Source organism: Bos javanicus, chromosome 20, assembly GCF_032452875.1.
Source record: "Bos javanicus breed banteng chromosome 20, ARS-OSU_banteng_1.0, whole genome shotgun sequence".
NCBI lineage: Eukaryota > Metazoa > Chordata > Mammalia > Artiodactyla > Bovidae > Bos > Bos javanicus.
Genome location: NC_083887.1, coordinates 71,058,000 through 71,077,900, shown reverse-complemented (window position 1 = coordinate 71,077,900; position 19,901 = coordinate 71,058,000). Strand labels below are relative to the sequence as shown.

At 61.7% G+C, this 19,901-nt stretch overlaps 1 protein-coding gene across 5 annotated transcripts; it reads right to left on the bottom strand.

Moving 5' to 3' along the window:
- Nucleotides 1-1,404: 1,404 nt before the first annotated feature.
- On the bottom strand, nt 1,405-19,843 carry BRD9 (bromodomain containing 9). 5 transcript variants are annotated; one of them, XM_061393937.1, is made up of 16 exons: nt 19,688-19,843; nt 18,853-19,067; nt 18,438-18,570; nt 16,767-16,827; nt 16,263-16,407; nt 14,044-14,154; nt 13,347-13,462; nt 12,090-12,222; nt 10,522-10,597; nt 9,836-9,931; nt 9,301-9,433; nt 7,698-7,809; nt 6,152-6,190; nt 5,080-5,179; nt 3,573-3,740; nt 1,405-2,052 (listed from the first exon to the last, which is right to left on the bottom strand). In XM_061393937.1, exons 1-16 carry the CDS (start codon nt 19,737-19,739, stop codon nt 1,952-1,954), a joined length of 1,791 nt encoding a protein of 596 aa, XP_061249921.1. In that variant the 5' UTR covers nt 19,740-19,843; the 3' UTR covers nt 1,405-1,951. The 5 variants fall into 5 exon arrangements, with proteins under 5 accessions (XP_061249921.1, XP_061249919.1, XP_061249920.1 ...); XM_061393935.1 differs by having other exon boundaries at nt 13,347-13,522; nt 19,688-19,835; XM_061393936.1 differs by having other exon boundaries at nt 13,347-13,480; nt 19,688-19,835.
- Between the last annotated feature and the right edge of the window lie 58 nt (nt 19,844-19,901).

The window sequence follows — 19,901 nt, the reverse complement described above, 5'->3', positions numbered from 1 at the left end:
GTCCTCTGGGCCTGGTCCGGATGGACAGGCACGAGGCAGAAGCCAGCGGGTTGCAGGCAGTTGGGTGGGCGGGAGGCCGGTGAGGAGGGGGCTCCTCCAGGGCTTGGGGCCTCCCACGGGGCGGGGCTGGTCAGGCCAACTCTGCTCCTGGTCAGCCCTGCTCCCCCAGCTGCCCGGCCTCAACCTCTCGCTCACTGGCTTCAGTTTCCTGACATGCCGTTGGCCCAACAGCACTGTCCTGGAGCAAAGCAGCCCCTGGGTGATGGGGATGCTCTTCCAAAACCCCAGCTGACCACAAGCAGACAGGCATGCGAGAGCCGGACGCCACCTGGGATCATCAGCCGGGAGCCCCAGGGGATGAGGGGGGAGCTGGTGCCCGCCTCCAGGACCTCTGCACACAGTGCCCGCCCATGGGCAGGCCTGAGAGAAGGAACCTCCCCCAGAAGGTGCTTCCAGGGAGGCAGGCAGCTCCAACCGCTGTCCACGGTGCTGCCCGGAGTCCACAGCTGCCAGCGAGATCCAGGGCAGATCCAGGGCACCCGCCAGGGTCTGACCCCGAGACCCAGGGTCTAACCCCAAGACCCAGCCCACAGGCAGCAGAGGCCTCGGAGACGTTGCAGCCATGATCTCTGGAGACTGAAAGCAGAGCTTAGCCCCCGCAGGAAGAGTGTAAGGCCTGCATCCCACACTTTCCCCCCACCCCGAGGGCTGAACTCTGAGAGCGCTCAGCCGGCAGCGGCCAGCACCCACGCTCTCGCCCGCTGCGGGACCGGGCTCAGGGATCCCGGGAGACTGAGACAGAGCTCAGCCGGCAGCGGCCCGCACCCACGCTCTCCCCGCTGCGGGGCCGGGCTCGGGGGTCCTGCAGACTGGCCCACACCCCTGCTCTCCCCCCGTGGGGCCAGGCTTGGAGGTCCCGGGCACCACGGCTCCCGCTCACAGCAGCTCCGCCAGCTGCTGGTCAGTGTCTTCACATGTCCTGGGAAGTGCTCTCTAGTTAAGATGATCGTCATCATGGGCTCCTGCACAGAACACGCTTCTCCAGAAACGCTTATGTGCAGCCATGCCCAGGGCATCACAGACCCCAGCCCCTCACCCGTGGGACTCTGAGGGATGATGAGCTCAACCAGCCACAAGCGCTGCTGCCAGGTCTACCCAGCGGCCAGGGAGCTTCCGGAGGCGCCAACCTTCTGTTTCACGGCAGGAAAACAGAGCGGAAAGTTGTGCAGGAGCGGACGTGACCCTGGACACCACTGAGGTGCCCAGATCCGGGCCGGAGGCGGGGGACAGCAGGAGATGGCACCAGGAAGAAGGCAGGCCATCAAGCTGAGTGAGAAGTGAAGGGTCTGCAGTGAAGTCAACAGGGGACCCTGGCCGGGCTGTAAATGACGCACGCAGCGACACTTTCTTTTTATTAAGATCTGTATTTACAATCTGCAGGTACAAACAGGCATCCAGTAAACACATCCAGAACAAAGCATTTCCAACGCGCGACCCGCAGCTGCAGCCACAGGACGCGCCACTACCCAACAGAGCTCCCCACGTGGCCCCCGCTGTGACCTGCCCCAGCAGTGTGGGGATGCAGGCTCAGTGGGGTGGGGTACACACAAGACTCAGCCACGTCCACTCCCCGAGGACACAGACTAAACAGTGTGTCTACTCAGGCACTGAGAGGGACGTCCCTGCCACCAAGCAGCCCAGAGACAGACCACGCCGGCTTCACAGAATCTGCTCACACACCCTTTATAAGTGACGTCCACCCCAGGATGCACAGGGCTCACGGACACCCCACATCCGAGTGCAGCCGACGTGATCGCAGACGACTCACCAGCTCCCCGGGGCTGCTCCCGCAGGCCGAAGGGGACAACGTGAAGTCTTTGTCTCGTGACAAAAACTCTGTACATGCAAATAAAAACTGGAAAGTACAAAACCACCAAAGGCCGTGTACAGGCTAGGGCTTTGTGGAGACTGCAGGCTCCGGAGACTGCAGGAACTCGTACGGGTCGTGGGCCGCCTCCGGCTGCTCCCCAACACTGAGGCGAGAAGGGCTCCCTGCAGTGACGGGAGGGGGGCATGTCAGCCCAGCGCTGCCACGCACTCTGCCCAGGAGGCCCGGCTGGACACGTGTCCTGTGGCTGCGGCCAACTGGGCCTATGGCGCAGCCAGAGCCCCGGACCTAGCGCAGAGACCACCCGAGGGCCCCAGGGAGGGCGCGGCCGAGCCTCCACGCAGCAGGGCTGGCAATCCTGCAGGAAGGCAGTTCCTGGGCCGGGGGTCCTCGGATACCCCAGACCCAGAGAAGCCCCAGGGTCACCGAGTCCACTAGGACCCCACCGGGCTCCTCGGACACCCCAGACCCTGAGGAGCCCCAGCGTCAGCTTGAGTCCACCAGGACCTTGGGATCCTCATAGCTGGGAGCCACCCCAGAGTCACCTGGAACCTCTTCACATGCTTTTATCACCAGGTTAATGGGACCAAAACGCCGGTCCTCTACTTGAACAACTTCAGCCAACGGTCTGCGGCTGATGGCTCCCCTCCCCGCCCCCAAACGTCAGGGCCGCAGAAAGGGAAGTCAGCGCTGTGTCTGGATCTGACGCAGGACCTTGAGGACGTAAACAGCGTGCTCAAGGGGCCAGCAGACAGCGTCTGCTCCTGTCCTGGTGGGGTCGCCACCCACCACCCACCCACCCTCATGCGCCCACGGGGCTTCCGACCAAGGACGGTGGTGTGCCCCTCCCAACTGAGAGCCCTGAGGTCCCATGACCCCCACCAAGGACTGCGAGGTCTGTCCCATGCCCCCCACCCCCACCGAGGACCGCGTGGTCTGTCCCATTCTCCCCACAACCACCAAGGGCCCCAAGGTCTGTCCCGTGTCCCCCCCACCGAGGGCCCTGAGGTCCCACGACCCCCTACGAGGGCCCCAAGGTCTGTCCCGTGTCCCCCCCACCGAGGGCCCTGAGGTCCCATGACCCCCTACGAGGGCCCCAAGGTCTGTCCCGTGTCCCCCCCACCGAGGGCCCCAAGGTCCCATGACCCCCCAAGAGGACCCTGAGGTCTGTCCCGTGCCCCCCCACCGAGGGCCCCGAGGTCCCATGACCCCCTACCGAGGGCCCCGAGGTCCTGTGGCCTCCACCTCCACCAAGGGCCCCGAGGTCTGTCCCGTGCCCCCCCAACCGAGGGCCCTGAGGTCCTGTGGCCTCCACCAAGGGACCCAAGGTATGTCCCATGCCCCCCCCCCCGCCCACCGAGAGCCCCATGACCCACCACGAGGGCCGGGCAGGAGCACGGTGCTTCAGGACCAGAAGCAAGAAGAAGCCAACATTCCCTCCTCGATGACGCTATGGGGTCCATGGCTTGGACGCGACAGGCTGGGGCTCTTCCCGACATGGACCCAGCATCTTCAGGCCAAGCCCCCCGGTTCACAAGACTGCCTTCCACGCCAAGCCCTCCCCGGTACAGCCGCCCGACCAGAGCCTGTGGGGCCTGCAGCAGCCCTGGACCTGGCCCAGCCCGCTGGCCCCCGGCCGCCCGGCCACCCCCGAGGCCCCATGCCGGTGCGCGGCGGGCCTCACCCAGGTGGTGCTGGTCCCGGTCGGAGGCGTTGGACAGTGAGCTGAGGTTGGACGAGGGCCGTGAGCCCCCGCGCTCCGCCTGTGCCTCCTGCAGGTCCTGAAGGAGCTTCGTCGTCTCGTCCAGGCTCAGGTGCCCGTCCTCAGGGTCCAGCTCCTTCTTCACCTTCCCTGAGGACACGGAGATGGGGCTGGGCCAGGCTCTGCCACCACTGCCCAGCTGGGCCCACACTGTGTGAGGCACCGCGCAGAGGGGAGCAACGCACGCCGGACGACTGGCCACGCCCCCCGACGGCCCGGCAGGACCCTCCCCATAATGGTGGGGCCACGCTCCCCTGCGCTGAGTGGCTCCCCACCCTGAGGAGGCCGGGAGAACACCACACGGGGCTCTGCGCCGGCATCAGGCAGCACCCGCACGGTGGACCCACCGAGAGCCGGCGGGCGGGAAGCAGGGAGGCTCAGCCCCAGGGGACGTCGCAAACGAGACATAGGGGCGGCGACCGGGACCCACAGCACCCTCAGAAGGGAAAGGACACGTGATGGGAAGAGGAGGGAAGACGCAAGAAAAGCTGGGGGTCAACAAACTGGGGCCCGCAAGGCCGTGTCCGCCCCATCTGGAGACCAGCGGAGAAAATATGCCTCGAGGGAGATGGACCGAATCAGGTCCAGGTGAGCGCGGGACAAACTACAGTCAGACTCCCCACGTTCAAGATAAACCCCAGGGCCCGGGCACAGCAGAGAGACACAGCGCAAGAACAGACCTGACAGAGAGCAAACAGGGCTGGTGACAACCCGACTACCGCGAAAGAGGAAACGGTAGACTCGGCGGGAGGAGAGCCGGCGGGCAGCCCTCGGCGCACCCGAGGGACAGAGGACCCGCCGGGCCCCTGCCTGCTTTCCTCCCGGGGCTGGGGCCACGCCTGGCGGGGGGTGACGGGCCACGCTCGCTGCCAGGGGCTCCGTGGGAACAGGGCTCTGCAAACTGATGTTGGTTCCCGCAGCGCCTCCTCCCCAAGCGCACCCCCCTGGAGGGCCCTGGTGTCTGCTGGGACAAGCCACGAGCATGACCACCTGCAGACTCCACGTGTCAGTAGGTCTGAAGGGGCCAGAAGGGCAGGGCCCACATAAGCAGAAGGCCCTCCTGGGGGCACACGCCGTGATGGCGGCAAGCACGCCGATGCAGCACCACGGCGGCCACGGCAGGAGCTCCCCGCTGCCCACTGGACCAGGGGACCCAGGGATGGGGCCGGAGGTCAGAGAGCCTGGCGAGCCCTGCCGGGAGCCACTGGGAGTCCTGAGGACAGCGGGTGGGGGGGTCCTGAGGACAGCGGGTGGGGGGGTCCTGAGGACAGGGGCTGGGTGGGGTGGGGTGGTCCTGAGGACAGGGGCTGGGTCGGGGAGGGGGTCCTAAGGACAGGGGCTGGGTTGGGGCGGGGGATTCTGAGGACAGGGGGCTGGGTCGAGCCACCCTCCCGAGAACAGGCACAGCACAGTGCCCAGCACAACCTACCCAGACAGCCGAGCACGGAGATGTCCAGGGAGACGTCCGAGTAGGGCTTCATGGCCATAAAGTCCAGCGTGGAGCTGCCGTCCCCGAGAGGGTCCCCGGCCTGCAGGAGACAAGCCACGTGAGATGGAGGAAAGGCAGCGAGCTGGTGCCCACCACCCAGGGAACAGAGGCTGGGCTGGCTGTGTCCTGTCTGTGTGAGGAGCCCACAGACAGGGGACTGTGCCGTAGCCCAGGGACCACAGGGCCTGGGCTCCCCAGGAAACCTCCACCTGGAGCAGCTGGGAAGGGCCATGGGCACTAGTGGGACTGGGGAGAGACCCACAGATGCTGGGGGGGGGGGGGGTCCTCCAGGGAGACGCCCAGGACTCAAGGCCAGGCTCCTTTGGGAACTCGACAGACAGCGTGGCAGGTCCTTGTCTCCTCTGGGCTGACCCGCAGGGGCCCTGCTGTGGGCCAGTCGGGGTCGGGGGGTCCCGGCTCAGGCGGCTGCAGCCCGCCCCAGATCCTCGCGGGCCATGTCAGGCCGGTGCCTAACACCACACGTGTCGCAAAGCCCAGAGACCAAGCAGACACCTGGCCGCCCAGCACACGCGGGGAGACACGTGCCCTCGGCCGGCACCCTCTCCAATCTCCGTCAGTCAAGGGCTCGTCTGACGGGCACCTGACCTGCCTTGACCTCTGCCCCGCGAGGCCCCGTCAGGGAGGCTAGTGACCCCCACAGCCCGGCCCAGTCCCGGTGCCGCTGCCCATACAGGCAGTTTCAGAGCTGGGGCCAAACGTGCTCCTGGTCACTACAGGGCGGGCAGAGGCGGCGCTGGACCGCGTCCTCAGGGGCTGGCGAGGCCCCAGGCCGTCCCTGCTGACTGCCCTTGCCCACCCGCGAGCCCACCCCTGGGAGGAGCCCCTGCCGGCTGCACACCCTCAGGCAGGTCATGGTGACTATCTCACTTTCCTCCTCAGCAAAGGGACTAAAGCTCCTCCCACTGACGCTGTCTCAAAGACCACACGCGACATCCTCACAGGGCCTCAACCACTAGGCTTTTACTGTCTGTAACTTGTCCACGGAACTCACCTTCACTTCATCCAGAGGCTTCATCGGAACGCTTCTCCTCTACAAAGAACCACAGACAGGAGCCAGTCTCTCAGCAGCTGCATCCAGGCGGACCTGTTTACCCTCACCCGTAGTTGGGACAGGCCCGCCCGCAACCCGAGCGGGCCTCGTGGGCCGCAGCCAGAGCGAGCCTGCTGCACAAGACCAGCTGAGACCCCCGGTGGGCTGGGCACCCACGAGACCACCCGGGGCGAGGAGGCCATGAAGGCGCAAGAGCCCTCAGGATGCACCCGCAGCCCCAGGGGTGGGAAACAGAAGGCAGTCAGACGCTGGGCTGGGGCTTCACCAGGAGGACGGCTGAGCCGGCTGCGGGGGAGGCAGGGTGCTGAGACCAGCAGGAGATGGCTGGATGGCATCACCGACTCAATGGAAGTGAGTCTGAACAAACTCCAGGGGACACTGGAGGACAGGGGAGCCTAGCGGGCTGCAGCCCATGGGGTCGCAGAGTGAGACACGATGGAGACTAAATGACAATGGTCTGAAGCTGTGCTGCTCAGTCCACGTTTAGTAAAGCGCTCAGAACTTTCTCGCCTCCTCTGCCCTGAGCTAGCTGCACGCGTCTGGGCTTCCTTCTGGGCTATCCTGCTCCACTCGCCTATGTAGCTAGTTCATGCCAGCACCGCACGGCTTTGATTCCGGCAGCTCAGCGGTACACTCTGAAATCTGCATGAGTGATACCCCCAGGCTCTCTCTCAAGACTGCTTTGGCTACTTGGGGTCTCCTCTGTCTCCACGTAAACTTTAAAATCATTTGTTCTAACTTTCTGAAAAATGCCATTGATGTTTTGATAGGGACTGCACTATATCTATGGATTGCCTTGGAGAGTATGACCACTTTCACAATACTAACTCTTCCAGTCCAAGAAGATAGTCTATTCAATAAGTAGTGCTGAAAAAGTGGAATGTTATATGTGAAAGAACAAAGTTAAAATGTTTCTCTAATGCTGTAAACAAAAAGAAACAAAATGGCTGGAGAGGAAACATTCAAGGCTTTGTGGTCAGGCACAGGGCCTGGCCCGCTCTCCATTTCTACTTTCTAAAACACTCAAAATCTGTAAAAAACAAAAAAACATTGTTAGCTCACAGGCCAAAGTTTGCCAATCCTGATCTTGACTAAAAAAGACAAACTACAAATGGAAAATAAAAATAAAAGTGACTGCAGACACTTTCTCAGACACAAGGTGAGTCAGACATCAATCTACAAAGAGGCTAAAACGTCGATCCAGGTGTCCACACCAGGAAGACAAGTTCCAAAAATGAAGGTAAAGTGCGAAGAGTTTTCAGGTAAAGAAAAAGGTCCTGTGAGGCAAAGGAGATTTCCCAGGACGACGGAAGGTGACAGCTGACGAAGAAAGGCAGGTCTAAAAAGGGATGAAGAACATGTGCCAGACGAGGGCATCCTTCTTAGGTTTCCCTGGAAGGTAACCGACCCGCAGGGAGGAACAGCTCCGGGTCACCTCACACACACTCCCTGCTCCCATCTGGCGGCTGCTGGGGCTCACGCCCACCTGCCTCAGGCGGAAGAGCATCCGCGAGTGGTCCCCGCCCGTGATCTGGTCCAGGAGGTCGTCCACCAGCTTCTTGCTGTAGCTCCCAGCATCCTTCACGAACTCCTGCAAGCTGGAGAGGGCCACGAGAGCAGGCTGGGACCTGCGTTCCGCACCCTCCCGCCCTGGCTACCCACCCCCGAGGTCCACATGGGGTGGGTGGGGGGTGGACAACAGTGACCCCAAACAAGAAAAGCAAAGGAAAAGCAAAGCAAAGAACACGCATCTGCACACCTAAGTCCCTCACGCCCACTTTATGAGAGCACTCACGTCTGTTCTGGGTTCAGGGACACAAGGAGATTAAGGAGAAATCACACGGAGGGCTCCACACTGGGTGGGCTGGGAGCACCTCTAGGGTCATTTTGGACCATAACAAAGTGAGAAAATCCCAAACCATGCCACAAGATGAGAACAGAGGCCGAGAGCAGAACCCACAGCCCGAGCAGCACAGCCAGGCCAAGGCCTGAAGGAGCCCTGACGGCAAGGCCTTCACACGGCTGTGGGCCTGACTCTGCGCCCAGCACCGGCTGCCTGGGCCAGGGGCAGCGGGCCCCAGAGCCGTGTGCTGGGGCAGGACGACACAGGGCCACGTCCAGGGAGGCCACCCTGGGCCACCACGCCTTCCTCTTGGTCTTCCTCCTCTACTTCTGTTTCCACACAAACGTCGGGGTCAGCTGCTCGTTTATCGTTATTGGAGCTACCTGATCCCTGTGTTCTTCAAACACGCTCCACGTCGTGTTTGAAGTAAGACAAAGATCTAACGTGGGGAGACTCCATTTCTCCCCGAGCAGCACAGCTGTCACAGTCCCCATGTAAAAAAACTGAATTCTAAAGAAATGGTCCTCTTTTTTCTCAGGAGTGAAAAAATACAAATCCCACTCCACAGGGGTGCAATACCAGATCACTAACTGTACGTCACACCGGTCACAACTGAGGCTGAACTGTGTCCCCAACACCACACGCTGAGGCCGTGACCCCCTGCACCTCAGAACACGGCTGTGCGTGCAGACGGGGGCCTTAGAGGGAATTCAGTTAAAAGGAAGCCTTCAGGGTGGCCCTCAGTGTCTCCAGACCAAAGGGGCTCAAGACGCAGAGTGAAGCTGGGGGAGGACGCTGTGGGGAGGACACTGGGGAGGGGGATCCTGGGGAGAGGACGCTACAGGGAGGACGCTGGGGGAGGACACCGGGGAGAGGGAAACGCTGGGGGAGGACTCGGGGGAGGACGCTGGGGGAGGACTCAGGGGAGGAGCTGAGGAGGACAGAGTCTGCACCAAGCAGCCAGGCCTCAGGAGGAGCTCAGATCCCGCCTCCAGGACGCGGGTGCTGTCACAGACACCTGGTCTTGGCTGCCTGAGCCGACACATGGGCGCGAGAGCCCCTGGACGGCCGTGACCCCGGAGCACGGTAGGTCACACCAGGCTCTTGCAGGCTCCGGCCTGGATCGTCATCCCCTTAAAAACCTGGTCCAGTCACCTGAGCTTCGAGGTCACTGGCAGAGGCCAGTCATTTTACTGAACACAAGCACGGCCTGCAGCCCACCACAGAAGCTAGCCAACCCACCCACCTCAGTGCGCACTGCACGCCTGTCTCGTCTCCATAGGCCGAGTACAGCAGCTCCACCTCGTCAGCCTTCAAGTCGCCAAACACGGAGTTGTTGTGCGTGGAGAGCGCAGTGCTGGCACTGGAGAGGAAGGTGACTGGGGGGGGTGTGGGGGCTGACGTGAGGGACACACATGCGGGCCATGCGCATGCCACATCTCCAGGGACCACGGAGGCCCCCTGCGGAGCCCACGTGCCCTCTGCACCGAGTTCTCGGTAACCTCCAGGCGGGGGGTCTCTCCGCTGCCTACAGCATCATGACCCCCAAGTGGAGGAATCGTGACTTTGTTGGAGGATCTTTAAATGGTGTCAATGGACCATCAGCACGTGGAGGGCAGCTGAGCGCGGGGAGGGGGCCCCACACTGGCCGACGCGGAGGCGAGTCCTGCCCTCTGGGCTCCAGCTCCTGCCCCTCCTGGGACCCCACCGAGTGTGATCAGACCCAGAGCTGGGCCTGACAGGGCAGCTGCTGGGTGGGGTTGGTGGGAGGGAGGTCTTACCTCGGCTCCTCCGCTCCTCCCGGAAGCCCAGCGTGGTGAAGCCAGGCAGCAGCTTGCTGGACAGTGAGCTCAGGTCCACTGGGTGGGTCTCCTCCTCTGCAAGGGGACCGGGGCCGTGAGCAGGCGGCCCCCAGCTGCATGCACTGGTGGGGGCATGTGGGAGCACAGCCTGGTGGCCCCTGGGACCATCTGAATTCAGGTCTACACACCCGGCAGCCGCCCTGAAACCCTGGCTGCCCGCGGTTTGAGTGGAAAGCCAGCGGTCAGCCCACCGCACGGCAACACAACCCCAACTCACGCCACGGACCCCGCCTCCGAGACCTCAGTCCATGTGTTGCATGAGCAACACGGCCGCCTCTGCCTCCCGAAAGGCCTGTGAGTGGTTCCCACAGGGACTGGGGCCTGAGAGGTCTCCATGTCCCCATCAGAACCTCAACCTCAAGTTCGAGTGGAACCAGCTTGCCTGTTTTATCGAGAACGCTACGGTTCATTCCAGCTGACGGTTAAAGTGGTCAGCTCCTGCCCTCCGCACCCACAGAGGACCCCTGACCACACTGGCATCCTGCCACGTGGGCGATGGGCCATGCCCCATCTACACGTCACCAAGGCATGGACGTGTCACCAAGGCATGGAGACCAGGGATGGGGCCGGTCAGCAGACAGGACAGGGTGGGGGCGGGCACGCACCATCAGCATCCAGCCCGGCTGTGTTGACCACGCTGTAGAGCAGACTTCCATCCCCATTCTTCTTCAGGTAGCCCATCTGCAAGAGAGCTGCCTGAGCGCCCGCACCCCCAACCCCCGCGGCCTCCAGGCCCTGCCCAGGGCTCCCCCAAAGCAGGGCGCCTTTGAGGGCCCAGGAGAACCATGGCGGCTGAGAACGGCTTATCCTGAGTAAACTGAACAGCCACAGAGCTCCCATCCCCCGAGACCAGACACACCTCATGCCGTGAGCACGTGGCCCCGGGCACGCGTGTGCCACAGAGGAGCTCCTGAGCCGGGCTCCCAGGACCCTCATGACCAGGAGCTTCAAGGACACACGACACCCCAGAAACAGCCTTTGCCAGGAGCCGGAAGCCTGACCAATGCGAGCTGGGGCAGGGGCTGGTCAAGGAGACCAGAGGCCCCACCCCACACACACGGAGCCCGCCTGTCTAAACCGAGCTCCACCTGGGAGCAGTGCCCCTTCGGAGCAGCCAGGAGCAGCCGAGTGCGCTGGTGCAGGGGAGCCCGGGGGTGGGATGTGGACGATGGCAGGGCTCCTTGCTGCAGTCACGAGCCCGTGAGGAGCAGAGGACCCTCGGGTGTGGGCAGACCTGGAGATTTCCGTGTGAACGCACAGCCTTTGGTGAACGTGAGTCAGGGCAGGCTGCACAGACGGATACACAAGCAGATGTGGCCGTCCCAGCTCTGTGCACCCAGGCCCAGACAGGATGGGACACCCTTATGGGGGACGAATCAGTGCTCATGCGGAAACGCGGACTCCAGGGCTGAGGAGCCACCACAGCGCAGACCAGACTCCACACACAGAGCTTCCAGTGACCACACGGGGACCTCACACCTCACGGCAGGCGTGTGCAAACCAGCAGAAAACGGGTGACGTAAAACGCGATGTGTCTTATATAACCTGACACATCCGAACTGCGACCACCTCACGGTTCTTTATGTAAAACCCACCACATCCTCTGCAGACTTAGTGTAAATAGAAAGCTCAAGCAGATTCCCACACAGGCTTTGCGAAAACAGAACGTTAGACACACTGGGTCAAACAAAACACCAGGATTAACTCTGCTTGTGTCCTCGCTAACAATCACCAGGAAATCTGAAGCCACTCGCCCATATGGTTCCTGCCACGCCTACCGGATGCCTCCTGTGTCAGAGAGGAGGTGTGCAGAGCAGGGCGGGCCCTGAGGACCAGCTCACGCCTGGTCAGACCCACGGAGACTGCAGAGGCGCAGACACTGAGAACACGGAGAGGACACGCAGCCATGGAGAGGCAGGGCAGGCTCGGCCTCGGCCAGGAGACAGAGCGCAACCCTCTGCTGGCCGGCGACCTGCACACCACACACCACCCCGCTCCCAGGAGATGGCCAGCTGGCTGCGGCGGCCGCGGGGACGAGGAGCTAGCCCTCCAGCAACAGCGGCACCAGGACAGGGCGGCGCTCCGGCCAGACGCTCGCGATGACCGCTGATGCTCGGTCGTACCGACAGGCCAGCGCCTGGCAGATGACACGGCCGCCCCGTGGGGGCGCTACCTTGCCTCCAGGCACCAGCCGGCTGATCCTGTCCCGGGCCTCGTCGGCCGCGTGCTCTACCAGCGCCAGCACGTGCTCCTCCGCGGTGCTGTCCGTCAGGCTGCAGGCATTCCCCTCCGGCTCGAACACACAGCTGTGAGGCGGGGACACGCACGAGTCACGCCTGCCCTCCCGGAAGCCCGCCCGCGGTGGCAGAGGGGGTAGCGGGGGGCACAGAGCGCACTTCACACCCTTCCTTCCGCTCCTAACCCTGTGCGGGCTACAGCGCGTGGACGCCGGCCAGGCAGAGGCCCTGGAGCTCAGCCCCAGCTTCCAGTCTAGGGCGACACCCTCCGCTCCTAACCCTCTGCGGGCTACAGCGCGTGGACGCCGGCCAGGCAGAGGCCCTGGAGCTCAGCCCCGGCTTCCCGGGCGGCAGGAGCCTCGCCGGCACCCGCGTTGCTCAGGCACTGGACCGACAGAGGCAGGAGCCCCGTGCAGGTTGCGGCGCGGGCAGTGAGCCCGGGCCGTGGGCAGCCCCAGGCCCCAGAGTGCCCCCAGACGGCAGAGACAAGAGGGGCCGCTGCCAGCACCCGCGGGAGGGGGTCTCCTCGTGGAAGGCTCTAGAAGCACAGTGGAGGCACCCCCCCAGTGAGTCTGGGGCGAGCCCTCTGGGGTCCCAAGTCTACAGGAAGCCCCCTCACAGCCAGGGCCCCAGCTGCAGGAGCCCAGAGACAGGCCCTGCCTGCCCTAACCCAAGCTGTCATCTACAATGGCACAATGGAGCCCCCGAGCGTGGGACGCGGAGCCCTGGCCACCAGCACGCGTCCTGCACAGAGGAGACCCTCGGGAGTGAAGGGCCAGCGAGAATTCCCAGGACGCAGTAGCAGCAGCGCTTGGGCAGCGGGCCTGGCGAGCCACACCCAGGACTGAGAGTGAGCGTGGCCGGTAAGGGTGGCTCAGCCCATGCCCCCGACACCCGGGGGGGTGGCCGTGACTCCCTCACAGGACCCGTCGCTGCATCAGCACGTGGGGAATGGGGGCCAGAGTGGAGAACTGTGCCCCTCACGACTGACCCCAGGGCCTCTGACACTCTTGGCAGGATGGGGGCCGCCACCACAGCCACTGCATTCTCGAGCGGGCAGGGAGGACGGCTGCTTCTGTGTGAACACAGGGTGAGCCTCTGTCCCAGCTGCCGAGTGAGACGGGCTGGAGCGCAGCCCCCGCCAGCAGCGAGGGCGTCGGTGCCCGCAGAGCCGGGCGGGCGGGCGGCTCTACCTGATGACTTCTCTACTTGGCCGTTTGGACTTCCTGGCCGTCTCTACACGCACAGGCACGACCTCGGGGACAGGCTCCTCGGCAGCCGTGTCTTCGTCGCCCAGAAGAGCCGCCTGCTGAGAGAGATCCACGGCCTGCATAAACGACACGCTGCGCTTCAGAGCACAGAGCCGCGCCTGGAACCAGAGAGCACAGAGCCGCGGGCTCGACCTCTCCTCCGGCCACAGCGCCGACGAAGCGAGGGCGGGTGGCCGCGGCCTCGCCCGGCCTGGCGGCTAACCCCCCGGGGGCTGGTGAGGCTGCATTGGTCCTAGACACGTGGCGCATGCAGCCTGGCTCACGGGGCAGAGGGGGGCCCGGGGCTGGAGGCGGGGCGCTGGGCTCCGGGAGGCAGCCACACACGACAAACCCACGAGGCAGGCCGCGAGCCAGTGAGACCCACGCGTCTGGAGCTCCGCCCCGAGCCTGCTGGGGACACGGCCATGGGCAGGAGCAGTGAGGGGGGTGTGTCTGGAGGAGGGGCGTGCTTGCAAGGGCGGCTGGCTGGGGGCTCCCTAGAGCAGAGGGCCCGTGCCGAGGCCGGGGTGGGGCGCGGCCAGAGCATGGCATTCACTGAGCTTCTGTTCAGCTGTGAGAGCCGTGGAGGAGGCGGCAGCACTCAGCCGCAGCCCCTCGCTAGCCACCGGAGGCCCCTTACTTTGCTCATCATCTTGAAGCCAGCGTGCAGGATCTTCTTGGCCAACTTGTAGTACACGGTGTCCGGCCTGTTGTATGTCATCGCGTTGTCACACATCAGCTTGAAATCTGCCTGAAAAAGAGAGACCATTCACCAGACGTGGAACACCACACAGACAACAAGAGCCTCAAGATTCCTATCAGGAGAAGCCACAGGAAGACGCTGAAACACACTGGAGAGCAAATGTGGCTCTCCGGTTTAAAGAAGACCTTTCCTTTAACTTATGGAAATCTTCTCAGCTCATTTTCTGTCACAGCTTACTATAAGACACTGAGTGCACAGCCCCGTTCCACACAGTAAGTGCCTGTATGTAGCAGTTTGTGCCTGTTCCCCCCGGATCCCTGATTTGCTCTCCCCTAGTCGGAGAAGGCAATGGCACCCGACTCCAGTACTCTTGCCTGGAGAACCCCATGGGCGGAGGAGCCTCCCATGGGCGGAGGAGCCTGGTGGGCTGCAGTCCATGGGGTCACTAAGAGTCAGACACGACTGAGCAACTTCACTTTCACTTTTCACTTTCATGCACTGGAGAGGGAAATGGTAACCCACTCCAGTGTTCTTGCCTGGAGAATCCCAGGGACGGGGGAGCCTGGTGGGCTGTCATCTATGGGGTCGCACAGAGTCGGACACGACTGAAGCGACTTAGCAGCAGCAGCCCTGCCCTTCCAGCAGCCGCCACTCGTTCTGTCTGTTTCTGTTGTGCAGACAAGTTCATCTGCATCATCGTTTAGATTCCCCTTGTAAGTGGTGCCGTGTAACATCTGCCTGACGCACTTCACTGAGTATAACCTCTAACTTCATCCACGTCGCTGCAAACATTGCTGCAAAAGTGAAATGATGTTTCACTCTTCTTTGTGGCTGAGTAATCCAGGAATCATTTTTAAAAACTTTGAGAGATTTTCATAACTTCATTAATCTTCACTTGCTTGAATGAGAAGCTTGCCAAACTGTAATCCTTTCTGAACACAGCACACACACTTCACGGGGGTAAAATGCTGGTTCCTTCGCTTCTTTCCTGACCTGCCCCCTTCCCTCTCCTTGGAAGGAACTTGGACATTAACGGGAACAAGAACCAACAACCAGTTCTTTTGAGCAAAGCAGAGGGATAACCTGAGAGGTGGGCATGCCCTCTATCTCTAAAGTTATTTCATAGAATTTGAAATTTTGCCTACAAATGGTTACTCTAGTACCACCAGAAAAACACTTGACCCTAAAGTAAGTGAACAACTTACATTAAAGGCAAACGCCCTGAAACGTCAGTATTCTGTCACCCTAGCCAAACTGCTTATGGCACGCCTGACAGGGGAGTCAGCCTCAGGATGGCAGCGACTGTCACGGTGGTGCGTGCCACCTAGAGTCGTTCCCCCACCAGGCCAGTGTCCCCAGGGCTGGGCCGAGGCCATAAAGCCCGTGTCGCAGGTCCCGACTATGACAGGCTCAGGTCACCACGGGGGACAGGGTGACACTCTTCACATCTCAGCTTTGTCACTGGGCGACTGACCAGACTGGGCCCACAGGTGGATGGGTGCACTTCAGGACCCAGATGCAGGTGACCACCTGCCCGAACTTCCCGGGAAACCTTTCCTTTTCTCCCACCCACCTTTCAGTCACAGGTCAGCCAACACTTCCAGTGAGTTCTCCAGTAAGCAAAATAGGAAAGCCAAGCTTGGCCAAAGGGAACAGAACCTAAGAAAGAAACGCACCACCTTTTTCTAAATGGCATCACTGTCAACGCTGACAGACATTTATCTTCCCCTGAATCTGAATGCCAAAAAGCAGCTTTCACCTTTCACAGCCAGTGCTGAAAAACAGAGAGTCAGCAACAGAGTACTCAAGAGACAAAAAACTATGATCCTAAAAAATCTAAACTCCCAGTTAATTACGTTAGAAAAATTACATTGCAGGTCAAATCAAACACACCCTCACTGGACCCGACATGTCCGTTTAAGCCAAAACAGTAACTTAAGAAACGAACGCCCACTAGCACGCAAGACACAGGCTGACTTTTAGACCAAAACTTGGAGAAAGTTACAACTGACCCCTGTATTTTCAAAACACCAGCCCAACACAGGAACACCCACAAAGCTTGCAACTGCAGGCAACCACAGCCGTATGAAGGGCCTGCTGTGCGTGAACACACGCGGAGCTTCCTGGCGACGCCTTCAGGAGGTGCAGTAACCTACCTTGAACTCCGTGACTGACTTGTACTCGTTTGCTGCGATCTTGTCCTTCATCGTGCCGAAGTCCATTGGGTGCTTTATTATCATCGAGTACCCAGGTGCGATTGCATCCGTGACAGGAAAAGCGAAAAATCCATGAGGATCTTTTCTGAAAACACAAATATCTTTATTTAAACTGGAAAAACCCCAAGACCTAAGTGTTTGAACCAAACACCTCACAGTAAGAAATCTGAGGCAATTAACCAAAACTTAAGGTTGCTTCTTAAAATTAACAAAATTTATACTCTTTCAGACTGTGGTATTTTGGATACACTAAAAACTCCAAAACTACCGTCCTGGGTCCTGCCATGACCCCACCCTCTGGCGTTTGACCCCTGGTGCCAACTTCGGGGTTCTTGGAACCCTGAGCCCTGCTCCCACAGGCACACCCACCCCCTGCGAAGGCAAGAGCGCTCGGAGAGAAGACCCCAGATGCCCCAGCAGAAGCCCCTCGGAAGCACCCTTTACCTCTGGAGCTGGCGGAGGAAGTGCTCCAGCAGCTGCTGAATAGGTGTGCTCTCGTTTTCAGCTGCCGATTTAAAAATGGAAAAAGTAAAAATAAACAAAAGTGTGTCGCTGACACTTCACCATAAAGCAAACACCAATTTCATGATCCTTCTTAATCTATTCCGTTCCAGTGTTCCAGGCTCACGCGAGAAGCAGATGAGAAGGTTAGCAAACCCACGCACGGTCCCCGCCCAGTGCAGCTGGGGACCCAGCAGCAGCCCCCTCAACCCCCCCGAGGCAACCAAGACAGGCCATCACGCGCCACCCTATCCCCAGCCTCCACCTCCTGGGCCTAGGACGCTCCAGACAAGGTGAGGAGATGCAATCAAGCCTTTGAACAGAAGTCGCCAATGAATGCCCTGATAGCATTCAATTGGTATTCTCTGCTCACACCTTTGCTCACTAGTAAAATGGGGATAAGACCGGGGTTCTCGTGAGGACTCTATTAACTACACCTCTGGCCGCACAGCACGGAAGCACAGCTTCCAGGGAGCGTGAGCAGAGCTCAGTCAGGTTTCCTCCACAAGAGCACGTAAGTATGTAGTCTTCCCCGCTGTGTCCCCAGGGCTGCACCCAGAGCCCTAGATGTGGGGTTCCAAATGCTCTTCTCCACCAAGGAACCAGGGTTCTTGGGGTCACTCCGGTCACCAGGGCAACACGGTTGAGCGAGACTAGAAGAGGCCCAAGGAAACATCATCTGACCACAGGCTTTCCAGGCACACGGGGGAGGGCGCTCAACAGGCGGTGTGAATGAGCTGAGCGATTACTAGCAACCGCAGGCATTCCACAGCCTGGAAAATCCCATGGACAGAGGAGCCTGGTGGGCTGCAGTCCATGGGGTTGCTAAGAGTCGGACACGACTGAGCAACTTCCCTTTCACTTTTCACTTTCATACATTGGAGAAGGAAATGGCAACCCACTCCAGTGTTCTTGCCTGGAGAATCCCAGGGACAGGGGAGCCTGGTGGGCTGCCGTCTATGTGGTCGCACAGAGTCGGACACGACTGAAGCGACTTAGCCGCAGCCGCAGGCATCCCACAGCCATGTTCAGCTGAGCAGCTGCTGCCCTATGCCGACCTGTCTCCCCCACAGCAGGCCCAGTGTCCGCATGTCTTACTGCTCCCTGGGAGTGGGGCTACCAGCAAACACCACCTCCATGACCACAAGACAATGTCTCCCCGCTCCCCCAGCAAATCAGAGGTGGTCAGACCTCCAGTCATAGCCAGCGGGCCTCCCCCAAGAGGCACCTGACAGTCTGAAACCTGAGGGAACTGCCCACACAGATCAGAGGGGGCCTGAGCTTTCCAGGTTTCCTTGGCTGAAACCAGCACAGCTCCCGGGGATCTAAGAGCCCGAACGACTGACGCCAGCGCTGGCCTCCTCCCATCTCCAAGGACCTTCTTGGGGCTCTCGCGCTAAGAGGCCAGGAGCCGCGGTGGGCCAAGCCCTGCTCTAGAAGCTCGAAGCGAGCAGCAAGAAACTCAGGCCGGCCCAGCTCCTCTGTGAGGCCCTGGAATGGAGAGTGTGGCTCCTTCCGTCCTAGGCGTCTCCCCAAGCCCAAGGGCAGAAAGCCAACTGCTGCTCCCCACGACAAGCCCCCCAGCTCCAGGATGCTCCGAATGCCACCACTTGCCTGGCTGCGTCCGGCACGCTCGCACCGGCCGGTCGGGGGGCGGCTCCACCTCCACCTTCTTCCCCGGGTCAAAGTCGTCGGCCTCCCCCTCTGTGTCACAGTGCTCCTTCTCCCGTTTCCGCTTCTTCTCCTCCTGCGAGGCAGGGTCAAGGCAGCGAGGGCAATGAAGTGGTTTTCAACAGACCTCCTGTCTCTAAGGGGGTGCTGAGAGCGAAAAGCCTCTTCCGGGACCCTTCTCACTGCAGACCCCACACTTCCAGAGACCCTCCACAGTGGCCGGGCGAGATGAGAAACAGGAGGCCCTAACTCTGCGGGGTGTGCTCCGCCAGAGAGGACACCCCGGCCCGAGCCCAGGAAGCCCTGGCTCCGTCCAGCCCCCCTCCCCTGCCAGGGGATTTGGGCCACCCTCGTTCACCTTTCGCTTCCTCCTTTCTTCATCGTCAAGGTGCTTCTCCTTCTCCGACTTTTTCTTTTTCTTCTTCTTCTTCTCCTTGTGTCTCTCCCGCTCATGGTCTGACCTGTCATCGTAGTAACTGGAATCGTGGCCGGACCCCGAGAGTTCCGTCACTTCGCTTCCTCCAACTTTGAGGACCAGCTTCAGGGGCTTCTCTAAGGGCTTGTCTGCATAGTCTGTGGACACAGAGGGGGCCTTCACCGTAAGAGCTTGGGGAGGCCGCTCAGCAGCACACACTGCTACCCAGCCGGCGGCACCTCGGCCCAAGGTGAGGGGACACCGGGAGGTCACTGACGTCCGGGAAGGTGGGAGGACAAGCCGAGCTAAGGTGAGCAGCAGGGCACTGCCAAAACCATTAGAAAAAGATGGCGGTGAGTGCAAAGAACGGTAATAGGGGGCTCCTTCCCCTCCCCGCCCAGTTATCCTCCACCGGACGAAAGGGGGGTCTCCAGGCCACTGTCGGAGGAACCAGACCACGCCTGGGGCCCCGGGGCCCAATCCCGGCCCGCTAGCTCCGGGCCCCGGGTCGCCCCCTTCCCGCCCTGTTGCAGCCCCCCGGTGCGGGATCCCTGACACAGGGAGCAGGACAGCGCGCAGGCGGGGAGAGACCTCAGGAAACACGGCCGAAGAACAGGGATGCTCCACGCTTTTCTCCAGGGCGCGGCGACAGCGGGGGCGGACGCCCGAGAGCCGCGTCCCCGGGGCCCGGTGAGCGCGCCCGCGTCCCCGCCCTCGAGCCCGGGACCCCGCCACCGCGAACGCCCGCCCGGCGTCACAAAGCGCGCCGCCGCCTCACCCTCGTACGACGAGCGCCATTCGGTCTTGTGCTTCTTGTGCTTCTTGCCCATGGCGGCAGCGCCCAGGGCAGCAGCGAGCCCGCCAGGAGCGCGGCCGCCGCGCGCCGGCCCCGGCCCGCTGCCCGCCTAGCCCGCGGAGCTCGCCGGGCCGCGCCGGAAGCGGCTGCGGCGGCCGGAAGTGACGCTCCCGCTTGCGCCGGCGCTTCCGGGTAA